This window comes from Papio anubis, chromosome 9, assembly GCF_008728515.1.
Source record: "Papio anubis isolate 15944 chromosome 9, Panubis1.0, whole genome shotgun sequence".
Classification (NCBI taxonomy): Eukaryota; Metazoa; Chordata; class Mammalia; order Primates; family Cercopithecidae; genus Papio; species Papio anubis.
This window is the reverse complement of record NC_044984.1, coordinates 116,463,753-116,485,610: the sequence shown is the minus strand read 5'-3', so window position 1 is coordinate 116,485,610 and position 21,858 is coordinate 116,463,753. Positions and strand designations below refer to the sequence as shown.

The 21,858-nt window shown below is 48.8% G+C and overlaps 1 protein-coding gene across 5 annotated transcripts in view; it reads right to left on the bottom strand.

The window, feature by feature from the left end:
• MLXIP (MLX interacting protein) overlaps window positions 1-16,647 on the bottom strand; it is a 68,270-nt gene extending 51,623 nt beyond the window's left edge. For 4 of the 5 annotated variants that reach the window (XR_002515899.2, XM_021923059.2, XM_021923057.1 and 1 more), the window contains exon 1: window positions 16,104-16,647. Coding sequence is in view for 4 of the 5 variants with exons in the window: in XM_021923059.2 (XP_021778751.1) it covers window positions 16,104-16,516 (413 nt within the window). In the remaining variant the exon portion in view is untranslated. The remainder of the gene's footprint in view (window positions 1-16,103) is intronic. The other variant, XM_009181880.4, reaches the window with a different exon arrangement.
• Between the last annotated feature and the right edge of the window lie 5,211 nt (window positions 16,648-21,858).

Genomic DNA, 21,858 nt, shown 5'->3' with positions numbered 1-21,858 from the left:
TTTACCTATATTTCTGATTTTTCTATGATAATTTGAAATGAAACTTGAAAAGAAAAAGTTAACTTTAATTTTAAAATGTACACATATGTAACAAACCTGCCCGTTGTGCACATGTACCCTAGAACTTAAAGTATAATAAAAAAAAATGTAAACAAAAATCTATACTATGAACATAGAGAAATAACAATGAGTAAAATCTAGAAGGAAGCCTGAAAGATGTGGAAAAATTCCAAAAAGTAAGGTCCTAAGCTTTAAAGAATTTCCCAACTTTTCAGCAAACATATCTCCGCAGGGGAAGCACTGCGTTGCGGAAAAATACAAACGCTATTTGAATCTGGATTAGAGGCCTATGCTAACGCACTTAAGAATGACAAAGTTACTTGCCAACACCTTTCCAAACCAGATCAAAAAGCCAGAGCCAGGAATCCTAAGGAACCTCTGCAAGGTAGCTGTACAAGCAGTACGTGTCCATGTATGTGAATGTGTACTGCAAACACACACCCACACACACACCAACATACCACACTCACCACACACACCAACACCATACCACACACACAGACACCACACACACATACCCACACACACCCCACACACAGACACCACCCACACATACCCACACATCCCACACACACCAACACACCACACACAATACACACCAACACCACACCACACAGACACTGCACACACATACCAACACACCACACACACATCACACACACCAATACCAGACACTGCACACACACACCCACACACTCCTCACACACACCAACACCACACCATACACACAAACACTGCAAACACACCCACACACCCCACACACATACCAACACACACACCAACACACCACACAACACACACCTCTACACCACCCAGCCATATCCCACCATGCCCCACCACACACACCACTCCAACCTCCCATCTGTCCACACACCATGGCCCATGTCTGATACACACACCCCACACACACCATCATACACACCAACACACTGCACACACCAACACGCCTTACACTGCAGACACACCCACACAGCAACACACCACACATAACACACACCAACACCACACCCACCACAAACACACACTCACACATACCCCAACACACACCAACACACCACACACAACACACACACAGACATCACACACATCCACACACACACCAACACACCAGACACCGCATCATACACACACACACCAACACACCAACACACACCAACACCACACGCAGACACTGCAAACATGTACACACAGATCCCACACACCTCACACACATACCAACACACACAACCAGTACACCAAGCACCAGACACCACAAACCCACACCACACACACCAACACACCACACACACCAACACACCCCACACAGCACACACACTAACACACCAGACACCGCACACACACCCCACACACATACCAACACACACACCAACACACACAGACACCGCAAACACACACACCACATACACCAACATATACACTACACCCACACCACACAGGCACCGCAAACACACCCCCTACACCAACACACGCACCCTCCACACACACCAACACACAGACACTGCACACACACACCTCACACATCAAACACACACCGCAAACATACACACACCAATACACACACCACACACACCTCACACATATAACACCACACACACACCCATACACCACACACATACCCCCCACACCACACCAACACACACCACACACACACCACAAATACGCACACCCACACCAACACACACAACACAGAGACACCGCAAACACATACCATGCACCCACACCACACACAGACACCACACACACACCCCACACCCACACAGCACACACAGAAACACACACCACAAACACTCATAATAATTATACTCACACACACACTGCTATACCAACACACACCACACATACATCCCACACACTACAATATGCCCATTCCATGTCATACCAACATTATCAATTCTAATACACATCCCACACACCAACATACACCTACATTCAGCCAATGTACCACCAACACCTGACACACACCACATACAGACTACACTATTACATAATATTAACATACATTAATAACACATATGATATCCCAAGCAGTCCACAGCCTCATAGGTCCCATCACACAGCCAGCCACACCACAAGCACCACACCCCTACACCCACATCCACAACTTGCTAAGAACAAAATGAACAGCCAGAAAGAAAATGAGATATGTGGCTTGAGGCAACAAAGCACCAAAACCCACTGAGTTAAGTGTCCTCCTGTTTTAACTTTGACAGCCAGCACCTGTTTTGAAACCAAATCAATCAGGAGTTCATCCTTTCCTCATCCCACCATCTTATAAACAGCCCCACCTTAGCTTCTCTATACAGGATGCTGATAAGGAGAGTTTAAATGGAATTGAACCCCATTAGTCCACACTTTCACAAAATGGGAGATGCATCCTCCATCCCAGTGACAAGAACAGCCAAAGTCCATGCCTCGGAACCTCATAACTCAGAGTAACTAACTGTCTCCTAGGCACATGCATACCTCTGGGGTGTACCAGGCAGACAGTCTTAGATTTGGTATTCAGAAGATTATGGTCCTGTGACTTTAAACAGAGCAGGGCCAAGAAGGTAGACACAGTGTAAGAACACTCCCCAAAAAAATCTACCTTGGCCAGGCTCAGTGGCTCACATCTGTAATCCCAGGACTTTGGGAGGCCCATGGCAGATGAGTTGCTAGAGCCCAGGAGTTCAAGACCAACCTGAGCAACATGGCGAAACCCTGTCTCTCCAAAAAAAATACCGAAATTAGCCAGGCATGGTGGTGCACGCCTTGTAGTCCCAGCTACTTGGGAGGCTGAGGCAGGAGGATAGTTTGAGCCCAGGATGTGGAGGTTGCAATGGGCTGAGATCGCGCCACTGCACTCCAGTGTGGTTGACAGGGAAAGATCCTATCTCAAAGAAAAAAAAAAAGAAAAGAAAAGAAGAAAATTGAAGAAAAGAAAAGAGAAGAGAAGAAAAAGAAAAGAGAAGAGAAGAAAAAGAAAAGGAAAGGAAAAAAAAAAAAATTTTCTTGTGCCAGAGCCGATCTGTGGCAAACGGCACATCACCTTCATCGCTTAGGCCAAGACTCACTTCTAAACCACATTCAATCTAGATTAAACTCACATCCCCAGAATACCTAATAGCTGAATTCAGACCTTAAATCCAGATTTCCTCCAGTTTTTAAAATATGTCGAATCTCATAACACTAGGCTCACATTCCCAAATGGCAAGAATCACCTGAAGTTGAGTGATGGCTGCTCTTTCAGCAAACACTCTGTAGTTCACCACAGTCTCCACTACTCCCTACTGGCTGTCACTGAGACCAAGTCAACTGCAGTTTATGCTTACAGTTTTCATAACAAAGAGAGATTTCTCCATAACCATGACTTTATGAAAAGGAGGAAAATAAGTAACAGAAAAGGTCTTTTTAGCCTTACAGATATCCTATTTGCTGGTCCTTGTGAGTATTTAAGTTTGTGACCCTTGACCCAGATAAAAGAAGAAAAAGTCTTTTATTTATTTATTTATTTTTAAACAGAGACAAGGTTTTTTCATGTTGCTAATGCTGGTCTCAAACTCCTGAGCTCAAGCGATGCACCTGCCTTGGCCTCCCAAAGTGCTGGGACTACAGGTCTGATCCACTGCACCCGGCCATAAAGGTCTTAACAAACTAACTTTACCCTCCACACACATACAGATGGTGATTTGGCAAGCTCTGGTGCAAGTTGGAGAAACCAATTTCCACATCATTTTCAGTCTAGAAGGAATGCTCCAAGGAGGTCACTTTCCCAAACACTCCTCCACTTACTGTACACAGTAAAGATAAAGAATCATGGAATTTCTAGACACTGACATAGTTAGGATCTCTAAGATCATCTGATCTTGCACTTCCCAAGTCAGATTCCTAAAGATAATGTTGAAAATCCGAACTGTTTTCAACATTTTTAAAACAATAACAGCTTACTGAGACATAATTTACATACCATCAAAGTGACCCTTTAACAGCATTCAGTGGTTTTCAGTATATGCAGAGTTGTGTAACCATTGCCACCCTAATTTTAGAACATTTTCATCACAGCCTCAAAAAAAAAAAAAAAAAAAACCATTAGCAGTGACTATCCATTTTCCCTTTCCCCAACCCTTGGCAGCCACTGCTCTGCTTTCTGAGTCTATGAGTTTGCTGCTCTAGGCCTTTCGCATCAACAGATCACATACATGGTCTTTTGTGTCTGGCTTCTTTCACCTAGGGCAGCGTTTCCAAGGTTCTTCCATGCTGCAGCATGCATCAGTACTTCATTCCAAACGTTGTTTTCAATATTTTTTCTTTTATTTGTGGGAAGATAGCTTCAGGTAGATCAATATTTTTTAAAGTATTTACTCGCCCATGATAAAGCCATGATGGTCATTCTTCAAATAAATGCAATTTTCCTAACATTTTATTAAGAAAATTATCAAACATACAAGGAAAGTCGAAAGAACTATACAATGAATACTCAAGTACCCACCACCTGGATTCTACAATTAGAACCACTAAGCCATCTCTCCATCCATTAATCCATCTTATTTTATCTTATTTTTCTTTTTTGAGACAGAGTCTCGCTCTGTTGCCCAGGATGGAGGGCAGTGGTGAGATCTCGGCTCACAGTAACCTCCGCCTCTCAGGTTCAAGCGATTCTCCTGCCTCAGCCTCCCAAGTAGCTGGGATTACAGGCGTGTGCCACCACGCCAGTTAATTTTTTGTATTTTTGGTAGAGACAGCGTTTCGCCATGTTGGCCAGGCTGGTCTCGAACTCCTGACCTCAAATATCTGCCTGCCTCGGCCTTGCAAAGTACTGGGATTACAGGTGTGAGTCACCACACCGGGCTGGGTAAGGCTTATTTCATTCAACATAATGTTTCTGAGATTCATTCATGTTGTGGCATACACTGGTAATTAGTTTCTTTTTAAATTACTGAATGCACTTTGTTCCTAAGGAAACGTCTTTCAAAAAAGAAAGCCAAGGAAGAAGAGTAAGGTTGGTAACCATGACTCCAGTCTAACCCTCTCTCTCTTGCATCCCCCACCCTCATGGGCACCAAGACTTATAGGAGCTAAGTGGCAGATGCTAACCAGTCGCACCACTGTCTTGTGGATTCCAATCCCATCATCTTTCCACATACCTCACAGCCATTTCCTTCTTCTCACCCTGTAAGGAAGTTCCTAGCTGACTCTCTAAAACAGCCTTACTATAGGAAATGGGAAGCCAACACCCGAATAACAAAGGTACTAGGTGTCTCCTCAAAAACATGTCAGTAAAACAAAATGTGGTACATTTAAAAAACTGAAGACTATTCAGCATTAAAATGAACTAAATACCTGATGTGTGCTACAACATGGATGAACTTTGGGGATCTTACTGAGGTGATGGAATGTCCCAGCACTGGGCTGTGACAATGACTGCACAACTAAAAAAAACAAAATCACTGAACCTTACACTTACAATGGGTGCACTTTATGCTATGTAAATTACACTTACAGAAAGTTGTGTTAAAAAGAAAAAAGCCTGACTACAAATGGATGAAAGAGTTCTCTGCTTCAAGGCAGAGAAGGATCTGCTTGATAATCTAAAGAACAAAAGAGGCAATTTAAAAGACCCCCCTACTCAACTAGAAAACAGTTGTTTAAAACACCAAGCTAAGATAATTATATACTGTTTTAAGAATACATTGAAAGCGTTTCCTTTTAATAAATAAAAGGAATTTATTGATTCACTTTCTCTAAAAAGCTTAGTATCAAACTATCTGGGCAGGTCCCAACTGCCAGTTTAAAATGAGGCAGCCCATTGTGAACGGGCTGGTTACCATGTGACCATGTAACCATATGAAGAGGTTCTTCAGGCTGTTGTGTTTTATTTGTTTGCTTGTTTGAGACAGGGTCTTGCTCTACCATCCAGGCTGGAGTGCAGTGGTATGATTATAGCTCTGCAGCCTCCACTTTCTGGGCTCAAGGGATCCTTTTGCCCCAGCCTCCCCAGCAGCTGGGATTACAGACATGCGCCACCGTGCCTGGCTAATTTTTTTATTTTTTATTTTTTAAATTTTTGTAGAGATGGGGGTCTTGCTACATTGATCAGGCTAGTCTCAAACTCCTGGGCTCAGGGAGTCCTCCCGCCTCAACCTCCCATAGTGCTGAGGTTACAGACATGAACCACTGCACCCAGCCTCTTCAGGCTATTCTTTAAAAAGCTAGAATACTGGGTGAATATCCGAAAACCAGGCTAACTCCCCTACTTTCTACATAAGAAGCTTTTTTTTTGTTTTGGTGACCGAATTTGTCTCATTGGAACAGAGCAAACACGGCTGCCCTCCTTCCCTGCCCACAGGCCTAGAAGGAAGGAATAGTAACCAGCTTTCAAAGTGGATCACCCACTCGCAGAATATTCCTCAACAGAGAAGCTGCTTTCCTCTCCAATGCCTGAAAACTGCCCAGGGCGGCTGTCTCTTCCCACAGCCATCTCTTTGGAGGAGCTGCTCCATCTTCTTGTAGGAGCTTTTTCTGACTCCTCAGCCTTTCCTCTTCACCATCACCCAACTGGGATTCTTCATGCTTACTTCTGAGACTTAAAGGTGGATGACATGGAATCCTGTTCCTAGAATTCTTTCTCCAGATCCTGGACCCCCTTCTGGAGCTACCAAAATCACCCCTTCTCTACTGCCTCCTTCTAGAAGATTTTTCTGATGGTGCAGTCAACTCCCAAACACATCAAGAATGCTGGGCTTGGAGAGGTCTCTAGGGTATTCAAAGCAGACAGTATTTCTCCAGCACCACCAGACTCAGCTGAGCAGAAACAGCCCGCAGGAGGTGCATATTCCACGCCACTCAGAACGCAAGCTCCAAACTCCAAAGCCTCCCCTGGAGAGGGACAGCGAGCTCGGGGGTAGGGGGAGGGACTGGGGGGCAAGAAGAAACCCAGGTAGGGCAAAGTAGATGGCTGTGATGCCCACCACACTGACAGCCCTCAGCCATTCTCAGGGAAGCTGCCCGTTCACGGCTCTGGCTGTCAGGGCGGCCCCCGGGCAGCCAAGCTTTGTACACTGCATCGTCCTCAGCGAGACATGCCCCAGCTTCACAGCTCATCGCTCCTTCCCCAGCCTTCCTCATTTCAGTAATGGCCCCGGCTGCTCAGGCCAAACCTCAGAGTCACTGTTGATTCCTTTCTTCCTTTCATCTGCCAGGTCCAATTCACCAGCAAGTCCAAAAACCACCCTGAATCCAGCTCCTCACCACCTCGCTGCTACCATCCTAGGCTGAGGCTGGAGCTCCACAACTGCCCAACTGGTAGCCTTGCTCCTGCTCTCACCCTCCCTAGACCCGTCTCCTGTAGACTGGCCCGAGCCGCCTTGTGGAGGTAAGACAGTACTCCCCAGTGCCACCAAAACCATCTCCTAACTTCCTACCCTGGCCCACAAGGCCCCTTGCCTCTTCTATCTTACCTCCTGCCCTCAACATTCTGGCCAAGCCAGCCTTCTTTCTAACCTTGTGATGCGCCAAGCTCACTCCAGCGAGGGCCTCTGCCTGGGCCTCTTCCCACACCTGGAACGACCATCGTGCCTGGCTCCTACTTGCCACTTAGGTTTCAGAGTTCACCCAGAAAGGTCACCTCCCCAGAGGACTTCTCTACCCAGCCTAAAGTATCCGCCCACCCTCCCCAGCCCCAGTACTCTCTAGCCTTCACCTTCTTTCTATTCTTGCCTGCACTCACAATATAAGACCTGATGTGCTGACAATTCCCCCACCAGCATGGAAGTCCCATGAGGAGAGAGGACTAACCCATCTAGCTTACCACTGTATCCCGGAGGGCTAGAACCATGCCTGCACACAGCAGGGTGTGCCTGGAGGGAAAAAGCATTTGTGCTGGGGCGGCCAAACCCAGACCATAGCCAGCCTCATGCTCTGGGGCCCGGCCAGCCAGGCTCCCTCTCAATTAGCCCTCACAGGGCTAATTCGATTAGACAACTGCCAAAGAGAGCTGATGGTCCCAGAAAGCTCACAGCAAGGTCCATATGTGAGACATAGGCCCCAGCAGGCTCAAGCTGAGCAGATCCAGAAGCTCCTAGGAGCAGAGCTTTGTACCAGAGAATAGGGTGGTGGGTGACAGCCAGCGGCAGCGCAAGAAGCAGGGCTGTAAAGAAGGCGGAGCCGGCCTGTGAGAGCCAGTCTCTTCAAGGCGTCTGGCCGGACAGTGAGGAAGAGTATCTCCCCTGTGGGGGACCTAGCGCTGCCTGGAACCCAGGACCAGTCTCCACTGAAATCGGCCAGTCCTCAGAGTCCCAGAATTAGCATGAGGTGACCGGCACTCCCATTCCACAGGCCAGCACGAGGGTCCCTGATCCACGCAGCCACAGAGCTCTGCCAAAAACACATGCTCCGTGGCCTGAATTCTAATCACAGACAAGAGAACTCCAACAAAATACAGAAAGTGATCACCTAAGACGCTGGCTCTCTGGACTGCACATTTTATACCCAAAAGTAATTTGATTCTAGGGAATGAGAGCTCAGGCTCTCATCGGCCATCACATAAATCCTTTAAAAAAAGGAAAATTAACTTTCTACAATACTCTATTATAGAATTATACCAGGGAACAAGGATCCACTTTACAAACCTTTCCTTTTATAACCAGGACCCTCCTATCACTAGTTCCCTCGCTGCTGCCAAGGACCCACAGCATAGCTCAATCCTTTTTTTTTTTTTTTGGAGACGGAGTCTCACTCTGTCGCCCAGGCTGGAGTGCAGTGGTGCGATCTCAGCTCACTGCAAGCTCCGCCTCCTGGGTTCACGCCATTCTCCTGCCTCAGTCTCTGGAGTAGCTGGGACTAAACACGCCCGCCACCACGCCTGGCTAATTTTTTGTATTTCTAGTAGAGATGGGGTTTCACAGTGTTAGCCAGGATGGTCTCGATCTCCTGACCTCGTGATCCACCTGCCTCAGCCTCCCAAAGTGCTGGGATTACAGACGTGAGCCACCACGCCCAACCATTATAGTTCAATCTTAAACCCGGGGTGGGCTCCTGTGCCGTCTTGTGGTGGGAGAAGAGTGAAGATAAGCTTCCTGTTGTCACTGTAACAAATTACCGCAAACTTAGTGGCTTAGAACAACAGACTTTATGATTTTACAGTTCTGGAGGTCAGAGGTCTGATTTGGGTCTCACAGGATTCAGCAGGGCTGCTTTCTTCCCAGAAGCTCTGGGGTAGAACCCATCCCCTCACCTTTTCCAGCTCTGAGGGGAGCATATTCCCAATCCCGTGGCTTTCCTCCATCTTCAAAGCCCCCAACAGCAGCTGACGTCCTTCCTCCGCTGCTTGCTCTTTGGTTCTCTTTTTGATTCCCTCTTAATTTTAAGGACCCCTGATTACACCAGGCTCACTCAGATAATCCAGATAATCTCCCTATTTTAAGGTCAGTAGACCAGCAACCTTAATTCCAGCTGCAACCTTAATTCACCTTTGCCATATAACCTAGCACAGTCACAGGTTCTGTAGATGAGGATGTGCACATCTTTGGGGGGCCATTAAACTGCCCACCACACCTGTCCAAGCAGGCCACGATACAAACGTCATCCAGCAAAAGCACTTCTCCTGTTGTCCCACTCCACACCAATGTCCCATAAAGCACTGTTCCACAAAGGTTGTGCTTGTCTCTGCAGAGCTGAAGATAAACACAATTCACTTAACTTGTCAGCTTGCAAGTAGGAAAAGAAAAAAAAAAAAAAACAGCCTGACCAACACGGTGAAACCCTGTCTCTACCAAAAATACAAAAATTAGCTGGGTGTGGTGGCGGGTGCCTGTAATCCCAGCTACTCAGGAGGCTGACGCAGAAGAATCACTTGAACCCAGGAGGCGGAGGATGCAGTGAACCCAGATTGCACCACTGCACTCCAGCCTGGGTGACAGCAAGACTCCATCTCAAAAAAAAAGATTTCGCTACAGATTATAAAGTTGGCTTCCAGGTCCCTGAGTGTCCCTTTCAATCCATCATATGATTCTTAATCTCCTAGGATGTGCTGAAGCTGTTAGGCTTAGCAGGGAAGTCAAAGGTGAAGACAGCAGGGATTCTGGTAAGCCGGGATCACATAATGACACAGGCTGAATGACATCAGAGCGGCTTCCAGGGGGATGTGATGTTCATGCACTCTGGGAAGCACAGGGTTTCCCCAGCAGGGACGGCAGCCACAGAGAGACATGGAGTGGCCCAAGGCATCCACCTTCCCCATCCGGGTTTCCCCCTCTGGAGAGGAAATGGCACTTGCACTCCCCTCTAACAGAAGCCGGGCGTTTGTGGGCAGATAAGGTAGGTCACTTTTCTGCTTGAGACACTTTTCCATGGACAAGTTGCGTAACCTCTCGGCAAGACAGCTAATTAACTTCTGAGCTCCAGTTTTTAAATTTTTATTTACTTATTTATTTTTTTAAACGAGGATTCCACCACCTACCTGAGAGGGCTGTTGTATGAGTTGCTTAAGATCATGTTAAGAAGCCAGGTGCAGTGCTCACACCTGTAACCTCAGCACTTTGGGAGGCCAAGACTGGCGGATCACTTGAGGTCAGGAGTTCGAGACCAGCCTGGCCAACATGGCAAAATCTTGTCTCTATTAAAAATACAAAAACTTAACTGGGCATGGTGATGCATACCTGTAATCCCAGCTACTTGGGAAGCTGAGGCAGGAGAATTGCTTGAACCTAGGAGGCAGAGGTTGCAGTGAGCCAAGATTGCACCACTGCACTCTAGCCTGAGTGACAAGAGCAAAACTCTGTCTCAAAAAGAAAAAAAAAAAAAAAGATCATGGAAAGAGAATGTGGAACATAATAAATAATAAATGCTCAGCCTGTGTGAATTCTCTTTTCTTCTCCCACCCGGAAAATAACCTCCCTCCATCCTCTCCTCTAACTTCATCGCCCGGACTCTTTCCCTAAGTCTTCCTCCTCTTCCTCGCCTTCCTCCCCTTCCCGCATGTGGGCAATGTTGAACCAACCAGCCTCTACAAACAATGGAAGTTTGGTCCCGCACCACTAAAGCAGGGAGCACTGGGACTTCCTGTTGGGTAATATAATCGGTAATCTTTGAGAGTTAACAGCGAAAGGGGAGATATGCATTAAACCCTGATGTCAGGAAGACCATCCACACTGCTCCTGGTCATGTCAAAACACACACACACACACACACAATCTGGCTGAGACATCCTTCCCCGGTAGTGTCACAAGATCTGGTCACAGTTATCACAGCCCTTATCAACTGTTCTGCAACTGTCTATCTGTTCCCGTGCCTAGCCTGTGAGCCTCTTGAGGAGAGAGACTATGTTCTTCATCTCTGCAGCCCCAGTTCCCACCTCAGTGCACACCCTGCAATGGTGCACTATCTAATGGTTAAAGACTGAAGAACGCAGGAGAAGAAACACTGCTTATCTTCGGTATGACTGCAAAAGAGAAAAACCAATTTAGTATTTGCATGAAAGGTTTCCATTTACAACTGGTTAACTGTGCCTAGCATTAAACGGTTCCTCTATTGAAAATTCAAAGTTTGAAGGACATAGCGCTCTAACCGTTAGCCCTTGCTATTCCTTAAGTCTGGCACAGATTTCTGCCTTGATCAAGAATGAAGGGTTAGCCAGGCGCGGTGGCTCACGCCTGTAATCCCAGCATTTTGCAGGCCGAGGCAGGCAGATGATCTGAGGCTGGGAGTTCGAGATCAGCCTGACTAACATGGAGAAACCCCATCTCTACTAAAAATACAAAATTAGTTGGGCATGGTGGTGCATGCCTGTAATTCTTGCTACTTGGGAGGCTGAGGCAGGAGAATCGCCTGAACTCAGGAGGCAGAGGTTGCAGTGAGCTGAGATCGCACCACTGCACTCCAGACTGGGCAACATGAGTGAAACTCTGTCTCAGGAAAAAAAAAAAAAAAAGAATGGTTACTATACAAAGCATTCACGGAGGGGGCTACATCTTAGAAACTTACATCCCAAGGCTATCTTACAAGCCCAAATTTAAGTCTCCTCAAACACCCACTTCTTAAACAGAAACCTATTTTCCAGAAACTGCTTATCTTTAAATACAGAAAAAGACCATCTCTTCCCCCCACCACCGGAAATATTCATACCAACACTCCCTGAAATAAGGAGTTTCTAAAAAGGCAAATAAACGAAACCAACACCAACCACGAAAAGGTACACACTAGATGTGTTCAGAATCTGTAGGTGGGGGCTGGGCACGATGGCTCACTCCTATAATCCCATCGCTTTGGAAGGCTTGAGGCGGAAGGACTGCTTAAGGCCAGGAGTTCAAGACCATCCTAAGAGGCATAGCAACACCCCATATCTACAAAAAATAAAAAATTAGCCAGGCATAGTAGTGCGTGCCAGCAGTCCCAGCTACTCAAGAGGCTGAGACAAGAGGATTGCTTGACCCTTGAGGGAGGTCAAGGTTGCAGTGAACTATGATCACATCACTATCCTCCAGCCTGGGCAACAGAGCGAGACCCTATCTCAAAAAAAGGAAATTCTGTGTGGAGGATATACATGTGTGACATTCCTTACAGTCTTAAGAAGGCAAGAACCATGAACTATGTTCTTCAGTACATAGCTCCATTGTAGAGCCTCAGAAAGCACCCGGCCAAATCAAGAATGCTTCTATTTAGTATTTGTCAAGCAGGCATTCGAAAGCTCAGCTAAGACCCTGGTTAGATACACTATTTCCTTCAGCTCATAGATAAGACACAGGCTCCTCATAAATGTCAGATGAACGCGGATGCAGAACTAAAATTCCGCCATAACCCACTTGCTATGCAGAGCCAGTTAACCCTCCTCTTGTCTGTTACTTGCCAGGCACTAGCCCCATTCCCAGCCCCATTCCCAGAGGTTGTCTCTGCTGATCCTCACTTCCACCTTGCAGGGAAATTTTATCTCTCCCATCGAATAGCGTTCTTAGAGTTCAGACAAGGAATGCTAAGGGCTTTTTTCCATCATTAACACCTGGTTTGCCTCAGGGAAAGGCAACCCCTTCTCTCCAAAATGTCCCAATAATTGAGCACATGTTTCCGGACCAAATCAAGAACCTTCGCCACAGGGCTTCTCAGCAAAATGGAGTGAGACCGACATGGAATCCCATCTGCACAGTTCCCTACCCAGTAGGCCCTGGCACACACTCACATCCAAGTTCTCAAACACCCTGTTCCCCACCCGAAGTCAGCCCCAGGCAAAGACCCTTCAGGAGGTGAAGCCACTGCCAGTTCAGGAACGGATCACAGTCAGAATCCCTAGGCCACTTCTCAGGACTCGGTCAAAAATAACCACAACTTCCCCTGCACTTAGTTCCTCCCCAAAGAGCTGTTGAACCTCATCTGGAAACAGCTGGGAGGCAGCAGCTAACAGGAAATCAAACAACAACAACAAAAAAAGCAGAGTGTACCGCGGAGAGTTAGGCAGCTAGAACGAAGAGGCCAGGGGACAGACAGGAAGTTGAAGTTGGAAAGAACCTAGGCCAGAAACAGTCACACAGAAAAGGAGACCCAGCTGGCTTTCCTCAGCTCGGGCAGGAGGGGAGGACCCAGACAGCCGGAAGGCACGAACCCCACGAGGATGGAAACCAGACCAGCTCTGAGGTTACATCTTCTTTCTGCCCTGCCCCCAATCCCTTTTTTTCCTTTCTTTCTTTTTCTTTTTTAGAGATGGGGTCTTGCTACGTTGTTCAGACTGATCTTGAACTCCTGGGCTCAAGCAATCCTCTACCTCAGCCTCCCCAAGTGCTAGGATTACAGGCGTGAGCCACCACGCCCCTCATTGCCTCCAATCTCAACCTTCCCTCCCTGAAAGCCAGCTAGCAGTCCTCACTACGAGAGCTGCGGTCAGAAACTCACCTTCCTCTAGCTTCCTTCTGTCCCACAGGCTACAGCCCAAACAACTGGTTTTGAGTCATTCATCTGTCATCCATACCAAAGTTCCACACTGCCAACTAAACTCAGGGCTGGACAAACCAGCCTCACACAGACAGACAAAGGGCATCTTCATGAGAAATGAGTGGACAGATCCCATCCGAGGGCCTGTGGTGGTAGACCTTAGGTGGCCAACCTTAGGCAGCAGGAGACCTTAGGCACAGGGAAAAGGAGCGAAAGTGAGAGAGCCAAGAGAGCAAGGTAAGCTTCTTGCACCAAACTGATGGTGCATTTTGCAATCAAGAAAGTTAACTGAGCAATGGCCAGCTGCCAAAATATTTTTGAGAGAAATGAAAAAAAATGCCATTACTAAAATTCTTTGGTGTTGTTTAATAAGGCTTTAGGTCATCCAAACAGAGTGCAAAGGGGAGACTGATTTAGTTTTCATTTAGCAGAGCTTACTTAGGTGAGACTTTCCCAGCCCGTGCCCCCGTGACTCAATCATCCATTCTCTCTCTGTATATGTAGAAGTTTATATTAAAATGAGAGGATTACGTTTTCTTAATAAGATACATTCCAGTCTTTTCACCTCGAGCTTTGTTTGAAAAGGCTCTCTCGAGGCATAGCATACGCTGCGATCCAGCTGGGTTTGATTCCAATGGAAGTGCTCAAAATCTGAGACTGAAGGGTGCACAGGGCTGCAGCCTCAACACCATTTGTTTTTTAAAAAGTAGAACATCTTTACAGGCTGAGTGCCAGCTCAAACTGGCAAGACCAGAGAATCAGCAGAGACTGACCAATGTGCTGGGTAAGGGGGATGGGAGGAGGAGCTATGGGAACAGATCATCAGGGAAACCTTCAAGAGAGGAAATAGGGGTGTTTCAGGAACATAACAAAGAACAAGTTGACTAATCATTTATTCCAGGGACAGCGGCGGTGAGGGGGTGCCATCCAGGGCTAAGTATTTAATATTTCAACTTGAGGTAAAAGCATAATGTTTAAACCTGGATATGCTTGGAGCTCACAGCTCTCTTAAAAAGGATGGGGGGTTGGGGGACGGCAAGATATTCCTGCTTTTTTATTACGCTGTTCATGGAGTCTCCTAGGAAACTTCTCCCCAGATGCCTGCAGAGCAGACCTAAGACAGCGCCAGCTAGTCCAGTTCCTAATGTAATAAGCTCAACTCAGCAGAGATCCTATCAAGAGCTTTATGCAGGGCCGAGCTGCTCAAGGCCGCTGTTGCCGGTCCAAAGAAGTTCTGTTGCGCAGGCAGAAAAGTTACCTGCAGCAAATACCTAATATTTATGCTGGGAGGGAGAGTGGAAAAGTGCTTTAATCTTTGAGGGCCAGACATTTTCTGTGACTTGGAAAAGAGGAATCCCTGCCCAGAGCACCCGAATCCACATGTCAGAATGGTGTCTGGGATGTCTGCCCTCAACAATGACATCTCCCTCATCTAATGTTTCGCGACGGCCAGAAAACCCTCCAACTTGCCAGGACAGACTGCACCTCCAACAGCTGTGGCACCAAAAGTCTTCTTAGGAGGCACCCAAGGCCTTCCCGAGATGGGGGAGGGCCTCCCGATGAGGTTGTAATGGGCCAGCCTCCAGGTGCAGGGACACCTAACTCTGGCCAAGCACTGGAATAAACAATTTACCTAAGTCACTCCAGTACCACAACAGCCCCTTGGAGGCAGACACTACAGTCATTCCCCTTTTATGAAGGAAGAAACCGGCTCCGAGGTGTTACACAACCATTAAACAGCAGAGCCAGCCTCCCGTCACCCGGAACAGGTGGTCCTGACCGCTGCTGGATATGTGGAAAACACACAAAGCGTTTGGAGGAAGGAGTCCATAGAGTCGGGTAACACAAGATGCAGCCAGTGTTTATACCTCTTTCTCGTCCAAGATCGGTGGCCCCAGGACACTGGAGGGGAGGGCCTGGATAGGGAACGTGAACCCGAAAGGACCCCGGCACTGCTGGCAGGGGAAGAGGCCAGGACCCCGGCCTCTCTGGCAACGCGGGGAACCCCAGATCCATAAACCCTCTCGAAGGGGGAAGACCCAAAGGGAATGCATGAAGCCACGGGGTTGCCAGGCGGCCCTTCCCTCCACGCTTGTTTTGTCAAACAGGGGCCTCCGGCCGGGGCCTCCGGGGGTCGCGGGGGTCCCTACCTGTAGGCCAAAGTCATGCACTCGAAGAGCTTGGTGAGCGAGGCGTCGATGGACAGGTGGCAGGAGCTGGTCTTGCCGAAGCTGTAGGTCTGGCACGTCTGTTTGTTGACCGTGTCGAAATCGTAGCCCTTCTTGGGCGGGTGCTCCCGGTGCGGCGACGACACCATGAAGTGGCCGCTGTGGATGATCTGCTGGCGGCGCGGAGGCTCCTCGCGGCCCGGCCCGGCCCGAGGCGGCGGTGGCGCGGCGCTCGCGTGGGCCCGGGCCGGGGTGGCCGCGCCGGAGGCGGGCGGCGGGGACGGCTCATCCGTGTCCGAGTCGTCGTCGTCCTCAGGCACCTGGGGCTTGAGCAGCACCTGGCGGCCCCGGCTGCGGGGCCGGCGCGGGGAGCACATGAACACGTCGGCGGCCATGAGAAGTGCTCGGCCGGGGGCATCCCCCGGAGCCCGGGGCAACGCCACAGGCGCGCGAAGCTGAGGGGCGCCGGCGGGGCCCGGCCCGCGCGCCGACTGTCCGCGAGCGCGCGGCGCGGCGGGAGGGGTAGGGCGCCGGCCCCGGCGTGACGTCACCGAGGAGTCTGGCCCAATCCACTGCCCGCGTCGGCCTCTTAAAGGCGCAGGGGAACCTTTCCTTAGCTAGGCGGACCAAAAAAAATACGCGAATCGGAGGCCACGCCTCTCCGCCGTGCGCCTCGCCACCTCCTCCTCTCCCGGCGTCCGCGGGTGCTGAGGGACACGGTGGCCGGGCGGAGCGGCTCGCCGGTGTCGCCGCCTGGGAGAGGCGTCGGCGGAGTGGGACCACTGCTAGTCCCACCCCCGCCCCTCTCCGCGCCCCGGTTGTCGCCCTGCGGTCTCGCGGCGGGCCCGGCCGGCTCCACGTGGTGGGTGCGGGTGGGGCTCCTCGGCCTCCAGGCCCTGCTTTCCCCTGCCGGGCGGTACCGAGTCCTCGCAGCTCACGCCTGACTTTGCCGGACTAGGTGGCTATTGTCCCCATTATTCTCATCGTATTGATGGGAACACTGGGTGACTGAATACCGACAGGATTTGTTTAAGACCTGGCGTCCACAGAGCTGGGAACTTGCTGCCCGTGCGCGTCCCCAGCGCGGCGCAGCGGTTGAGTGGCAGCGCCCCTGAGCCCAGAGGCCTCCAGACCCCAGCTCTTTTAACTTCAACTCAGGGTGCTGCTGTTGTTATTTTTTTTAAGTTTGACGGACGAGGCAGCCCCCGAAACAATTCCAAAAGGGGAGTATCTGAGCCCGAATTTTCTTCTCTGTCAAATGGTGAACAATCCGGTGCCTCAGAAACCTGTGACAGTTCTAAAATGGCTATGGCGGGCCGCGGTGGCTCACGCCTGTAATTCTAGCACTTTGAGAGGCCGAGGCGGGTGGATCACTTGAGGCCAGAAGTTCGAGACCAGCCAGGCCAACACGGTGAAACCCTGTCTCTACTAAAAATACAAAAATTAGCCGGTCGTAGTGGTGCACCCCTGTAATCCCAGCTACTCGGGAGGCTGAAGCAGGAGAATCGCTTGAATCCGGGAGGTGGAGGTTGCAGTGAGCCAAGATTGCGCCACTGCACTCTAGCCTGGGTGACAAAGCGAGACCCTGTCTCAAAAAGAAAAATAAATACAAATAAAAATGGCTATAAGGTGCTTAGCAGGCAGGATGGCACAAAATGAGCGCTAAATAAATGTGCCACAGGTTGGAGGATTTGGATCAACCAGACCAGAGGTGCCTAGAAATTGCCAATAGTGCACCACTTTTTGACCTGCAGAAACGGCAACTTCGCGTCGCACGACCTAACTGACAGACACTTCTAGAAAGCTGTCAAGGTTTCCAGGGCTCAAAGCCAGTCTGGGGTGGGGGTGGCAGGGCACCAGAAGAGCCAGTGAGGCCCATGAGCCAGGAACACCCATCCTAATCCTAGCAGGGCATCTAGAGTCCACAGCCATTCCTGCACTCTGCTTTGTTTTATTGTTGTTTTGTTTTTTTGAGACAGAGTCTTGCTTTGTCACCCAAGGCTGGAGCGCAGTGGTGCAATCACCATGTTGGCCAGGCTGGTCTGGAACTCCTGACCTCAAGTGAGGCCTGCCTTGGACTCCCAAAGTGCTGGCATTACAGGCGTGAGCCATCGTGATGGCTCTGCGCTTGGCTTTGAAGCTGGTTTCAGTTCCAGATTTGGATGGGGGATGAGTACCCTGCCCCACCCTCTTCCTGACAAAGGCCTCCTGAAGGGAACTGAGGGCTCTCACCAAAATGGCTCCATTAACTTATTTCCAAATGTCTGTAAGGAAAAATGTGCTGGATGACTGGCAGTTTTCAGGCGTGAGTTCTAGATTTCCCTCTTCCCCAACCTACTACTGTTCCCAGTGCTGGTTGCAAATGTTTGAAAGTCCATCCTTTGAGTTGCCTTCCTTTATCTGAAGACTTGTCTCCTTGGTAAGTTTACATGCCCAGCCACTTTTTTTTGAGACAGGGTCTGGCTCTGTCACCTGGACTGGAGTGGAGTGATGCCATCATGGCTTACAGCAACCTCAACCTCCAGGACCCAAACGATCCGCCCACCTCAACCTCCCGAGTAGCAGGACCACAGGTGCGCACCACAGTGCCCCGCTAATTTTTGTATTTTTTGTGGAGATGGGGTCTCTCTATGCTGTCCAGCCTGGTCTCGAATTCCTGACCTCAAGTGATCCTCCTGCCTCAGCCTCCCAAGGTGCTGGAATTACAGGGTGAGCCACCATGCCCTGCTTTTATTTTTGTCTTCCTGTTTACCTATATTTTCTTTCTGCCTTTTTTTTTTTCTCACTGTGTCACATTGGTGTGATCATGGCTCACTGCAGCCTCAACCTCCCATTCCCAAGCTATCCTCCCACCTCAGTCTCCCCAGTAGCTGTGACCACAGGTGAGCACCACCACTCCCGGCTCATTTTTAATTTTTTGTAGAGATGGGGTTTCCCTATGTTGTCCAGGCTGGTCTCGAACTCCTGGGTTCAGGCAGTCCTCCTGCCTCGACCTCCCAAAATGCTGGGATTACAGGCATGAGCCACCACACCTGGCCTCTATTTTCTAATTTCCAAAATAAACATGTATTACTTATACACTTTTTTTTTTTTTTTTTTTTGAGGCGGAGTCTCGCTTTGTCGCCCAGGCTGCAGTGCAGGGCACGATCTCAGCTCACTGCAAGCTCTGCCTCCTGGGTTCACGCCATTCTCCTGCCTCAGCCTCCCGAGTAGCTGGGACTACAGGCACCCACCACCATGCCCAGCTAATTTTTCGTATTTTTTTAGTAGAGACGGGGTTTCACTGTGTTAGCCAGGATGGTCTCGATCTCCTGACCTCGTGATCTGCCCGCCTCGGCCTGCCAAAGTGCTGGGATTACAGGCGTGAGCCACTGCACCCGGCCTTATATACCCATTTTTAACTTAAAAAGTTAAAATCAGTTTCCTGGGAGGAGATAAGCCTTAAAGCTGAGGTTGCAAAGTGGCAACCCATGGACTGTATTCAGTGCAGAAACAAGCCTTATTTAATCCCACCATCAATTCCTAAGAGACTGTATTAGGAAAGACTCTTGGGGGAAATTGCAGTTAAAAATGCAAAAAGCAAAGGACCACTGCATGGGCGGTCCAGTCACAGAAGGTGCTCCAAGCTCACAATCAGTGTCTGTAAGGATAAGAAGGAGGTCTCGACTTCCCCTCCTTCTGAGTATCGGGCAGCGTCGGCAGGAGAGTGGCCATGCGGGATGGCGACCTGGGGAGCTAACAACCCCATGAGGACAAGGAGCCCCCACACCCAGAGAAGCCACCAAACCAGAGCCTCACAGGATTGCCGTCTTTTCTCCAAAAATCAGAAGAAACACTGGATTGGAATCAAATCAGCAGTCAGACAAATAGAAATACCCAAATATGAAGGGTTACACACCAGCACAAGTCAGCAAATAGTTAAGGAAAGCCAGCACTCTGGGAGAAAGCTACCTGGGAACTAGCAAGGGGGAGAAAGTTAACAAAGATTTTAAAAATAACTAATAATTCAGGAAAGAACACAGAAGATTCTGTACCATTGAGCAACAGCCCATTATGAAAAAGGCAAATGAGGGCCGGGTGCTGCTAATCCCAGCACTTTGGGAGGCCGAGGCGGGCAGATCACAAAGTCAGGAGATCAAGACCATCCTGGCTAACACGGCGAAACCCCATCTCTACTAAAAAAAAATACAAAAAAATTAGCCGGGCATGGTGGCGGGCACCTGTAGTCCCAGCTACTCGGGAGGCTGAGGCAGAAGAACGGCGTGAACCCGGGAGGCAGACGGACTTGCAGTGAGCCGAGATCGCGCCACTGCACTCCAGCCTGGGTGACAGAGTGAGACTCTGTCTCAAAAAAAAAAAAAAAAGTAAATGAGGTCTTGGAAAATAAATACAAATATACAAGTATGATTTTTAAAAAGCTGAGTTGAAATGAAAATATAGAAAAAAAGCAAAGTGAATAAAGCTGAAAAACACAGCAGTAAGCTAAAAGATTAAACTGAGGGTTTCTATAAAAAGTAACCAGGCATGGTGGCACATGCCTCTAGTCCCAGCTACTTGGGAGGCTGACGCACAAGAATCACTTGAACCCAGGAGGCGGAGGTTGCACCACTGCACTCCAGCCTGGGCAATAGAGCAAGACTCTGTCTCAAAAAATGCATAGTCCAGGCACAGTGGCTCATGCCTGTAATCCCAGCAATTTGGGAGGCTGAGGCGGGCAGATCACCTGAGGTCGGGAGTTCCAGACCAGCCTGACCAAGTTGGAGAAACCCCGTCTCTACTAAAAATACAAAATTGGCCAGGCATGGTGGTGCATGCCTGTAATCCCAGCTACTCAGGAGGCTGAGGCAGGAGAATTGCTTGAACCCAGGAGGCAGAGGTTTTGGTGAGCTGAGATCACGCCATTGCACTCCAGCCTGGGCAACAAGGGCAAAACTCCATCTCAAAATAAATAAATAAACTGAGGGTTTCTCCCAGAAAGCTGCCAAAAGGACAAAGAGAAGTTGTGACATGGAGGATCCATCTAGATAGTTACAGAAAGAAAGAAGTAAATAAGAAAGGAAATAACCAAAGCAGCAATAAAAGAAAATTTCTCGGTGATACAAACACAAGCCTTTTATTTTTTATTTTTATTTTATGAACCTCCTCTTGGTTCAAGCAATTCTCCTGCCTCAGCCTCCAGAGTAGCTGGGATTACAGGCACCTGCCACCATGCCCAGTTAAATTTTGTATTTTTAGTAAAGACAGGGTTTCACTATGTTCACTAGGCTGGTCTGGAATGCCTGACCTCAAATTGTCTGCTTACCTTGGCCTCCCAAAGTGCTGGGATTACAGGCATGAGCCACTGTGCCCAGCCAAGAGCTGTTTTAACTGGGGTGAGATGATGATATGGTTTGGCTGTGGTCCCCACCCAAATCTCATCTTGAATTCCCATGTGTTGTGGGAGGGACCAGGTGGAGGTAATTGAATCATAGGGGACAGGTCTTTCCTGTGCTGTTCTAGTGATAGTGTATAAGTCTCATGAGATCTGATGATTTTTAAAAAGGGGAGTTTCCCTGCACAAGCTCTCTTCTCTTGTCTGTGGCCATGTGAGATGTGCCTTTCACCTTCCCCCATGATTGTGAGGCCTCCCCAGCCACGTGGAACTGTGAGTCGATTAAACCTCTTTCTTTTGTAAATTGCTCAGTCTCGGGTATGTCTTTATCAGCAGTGTGAAAATGGACTAATACAGACGATATCT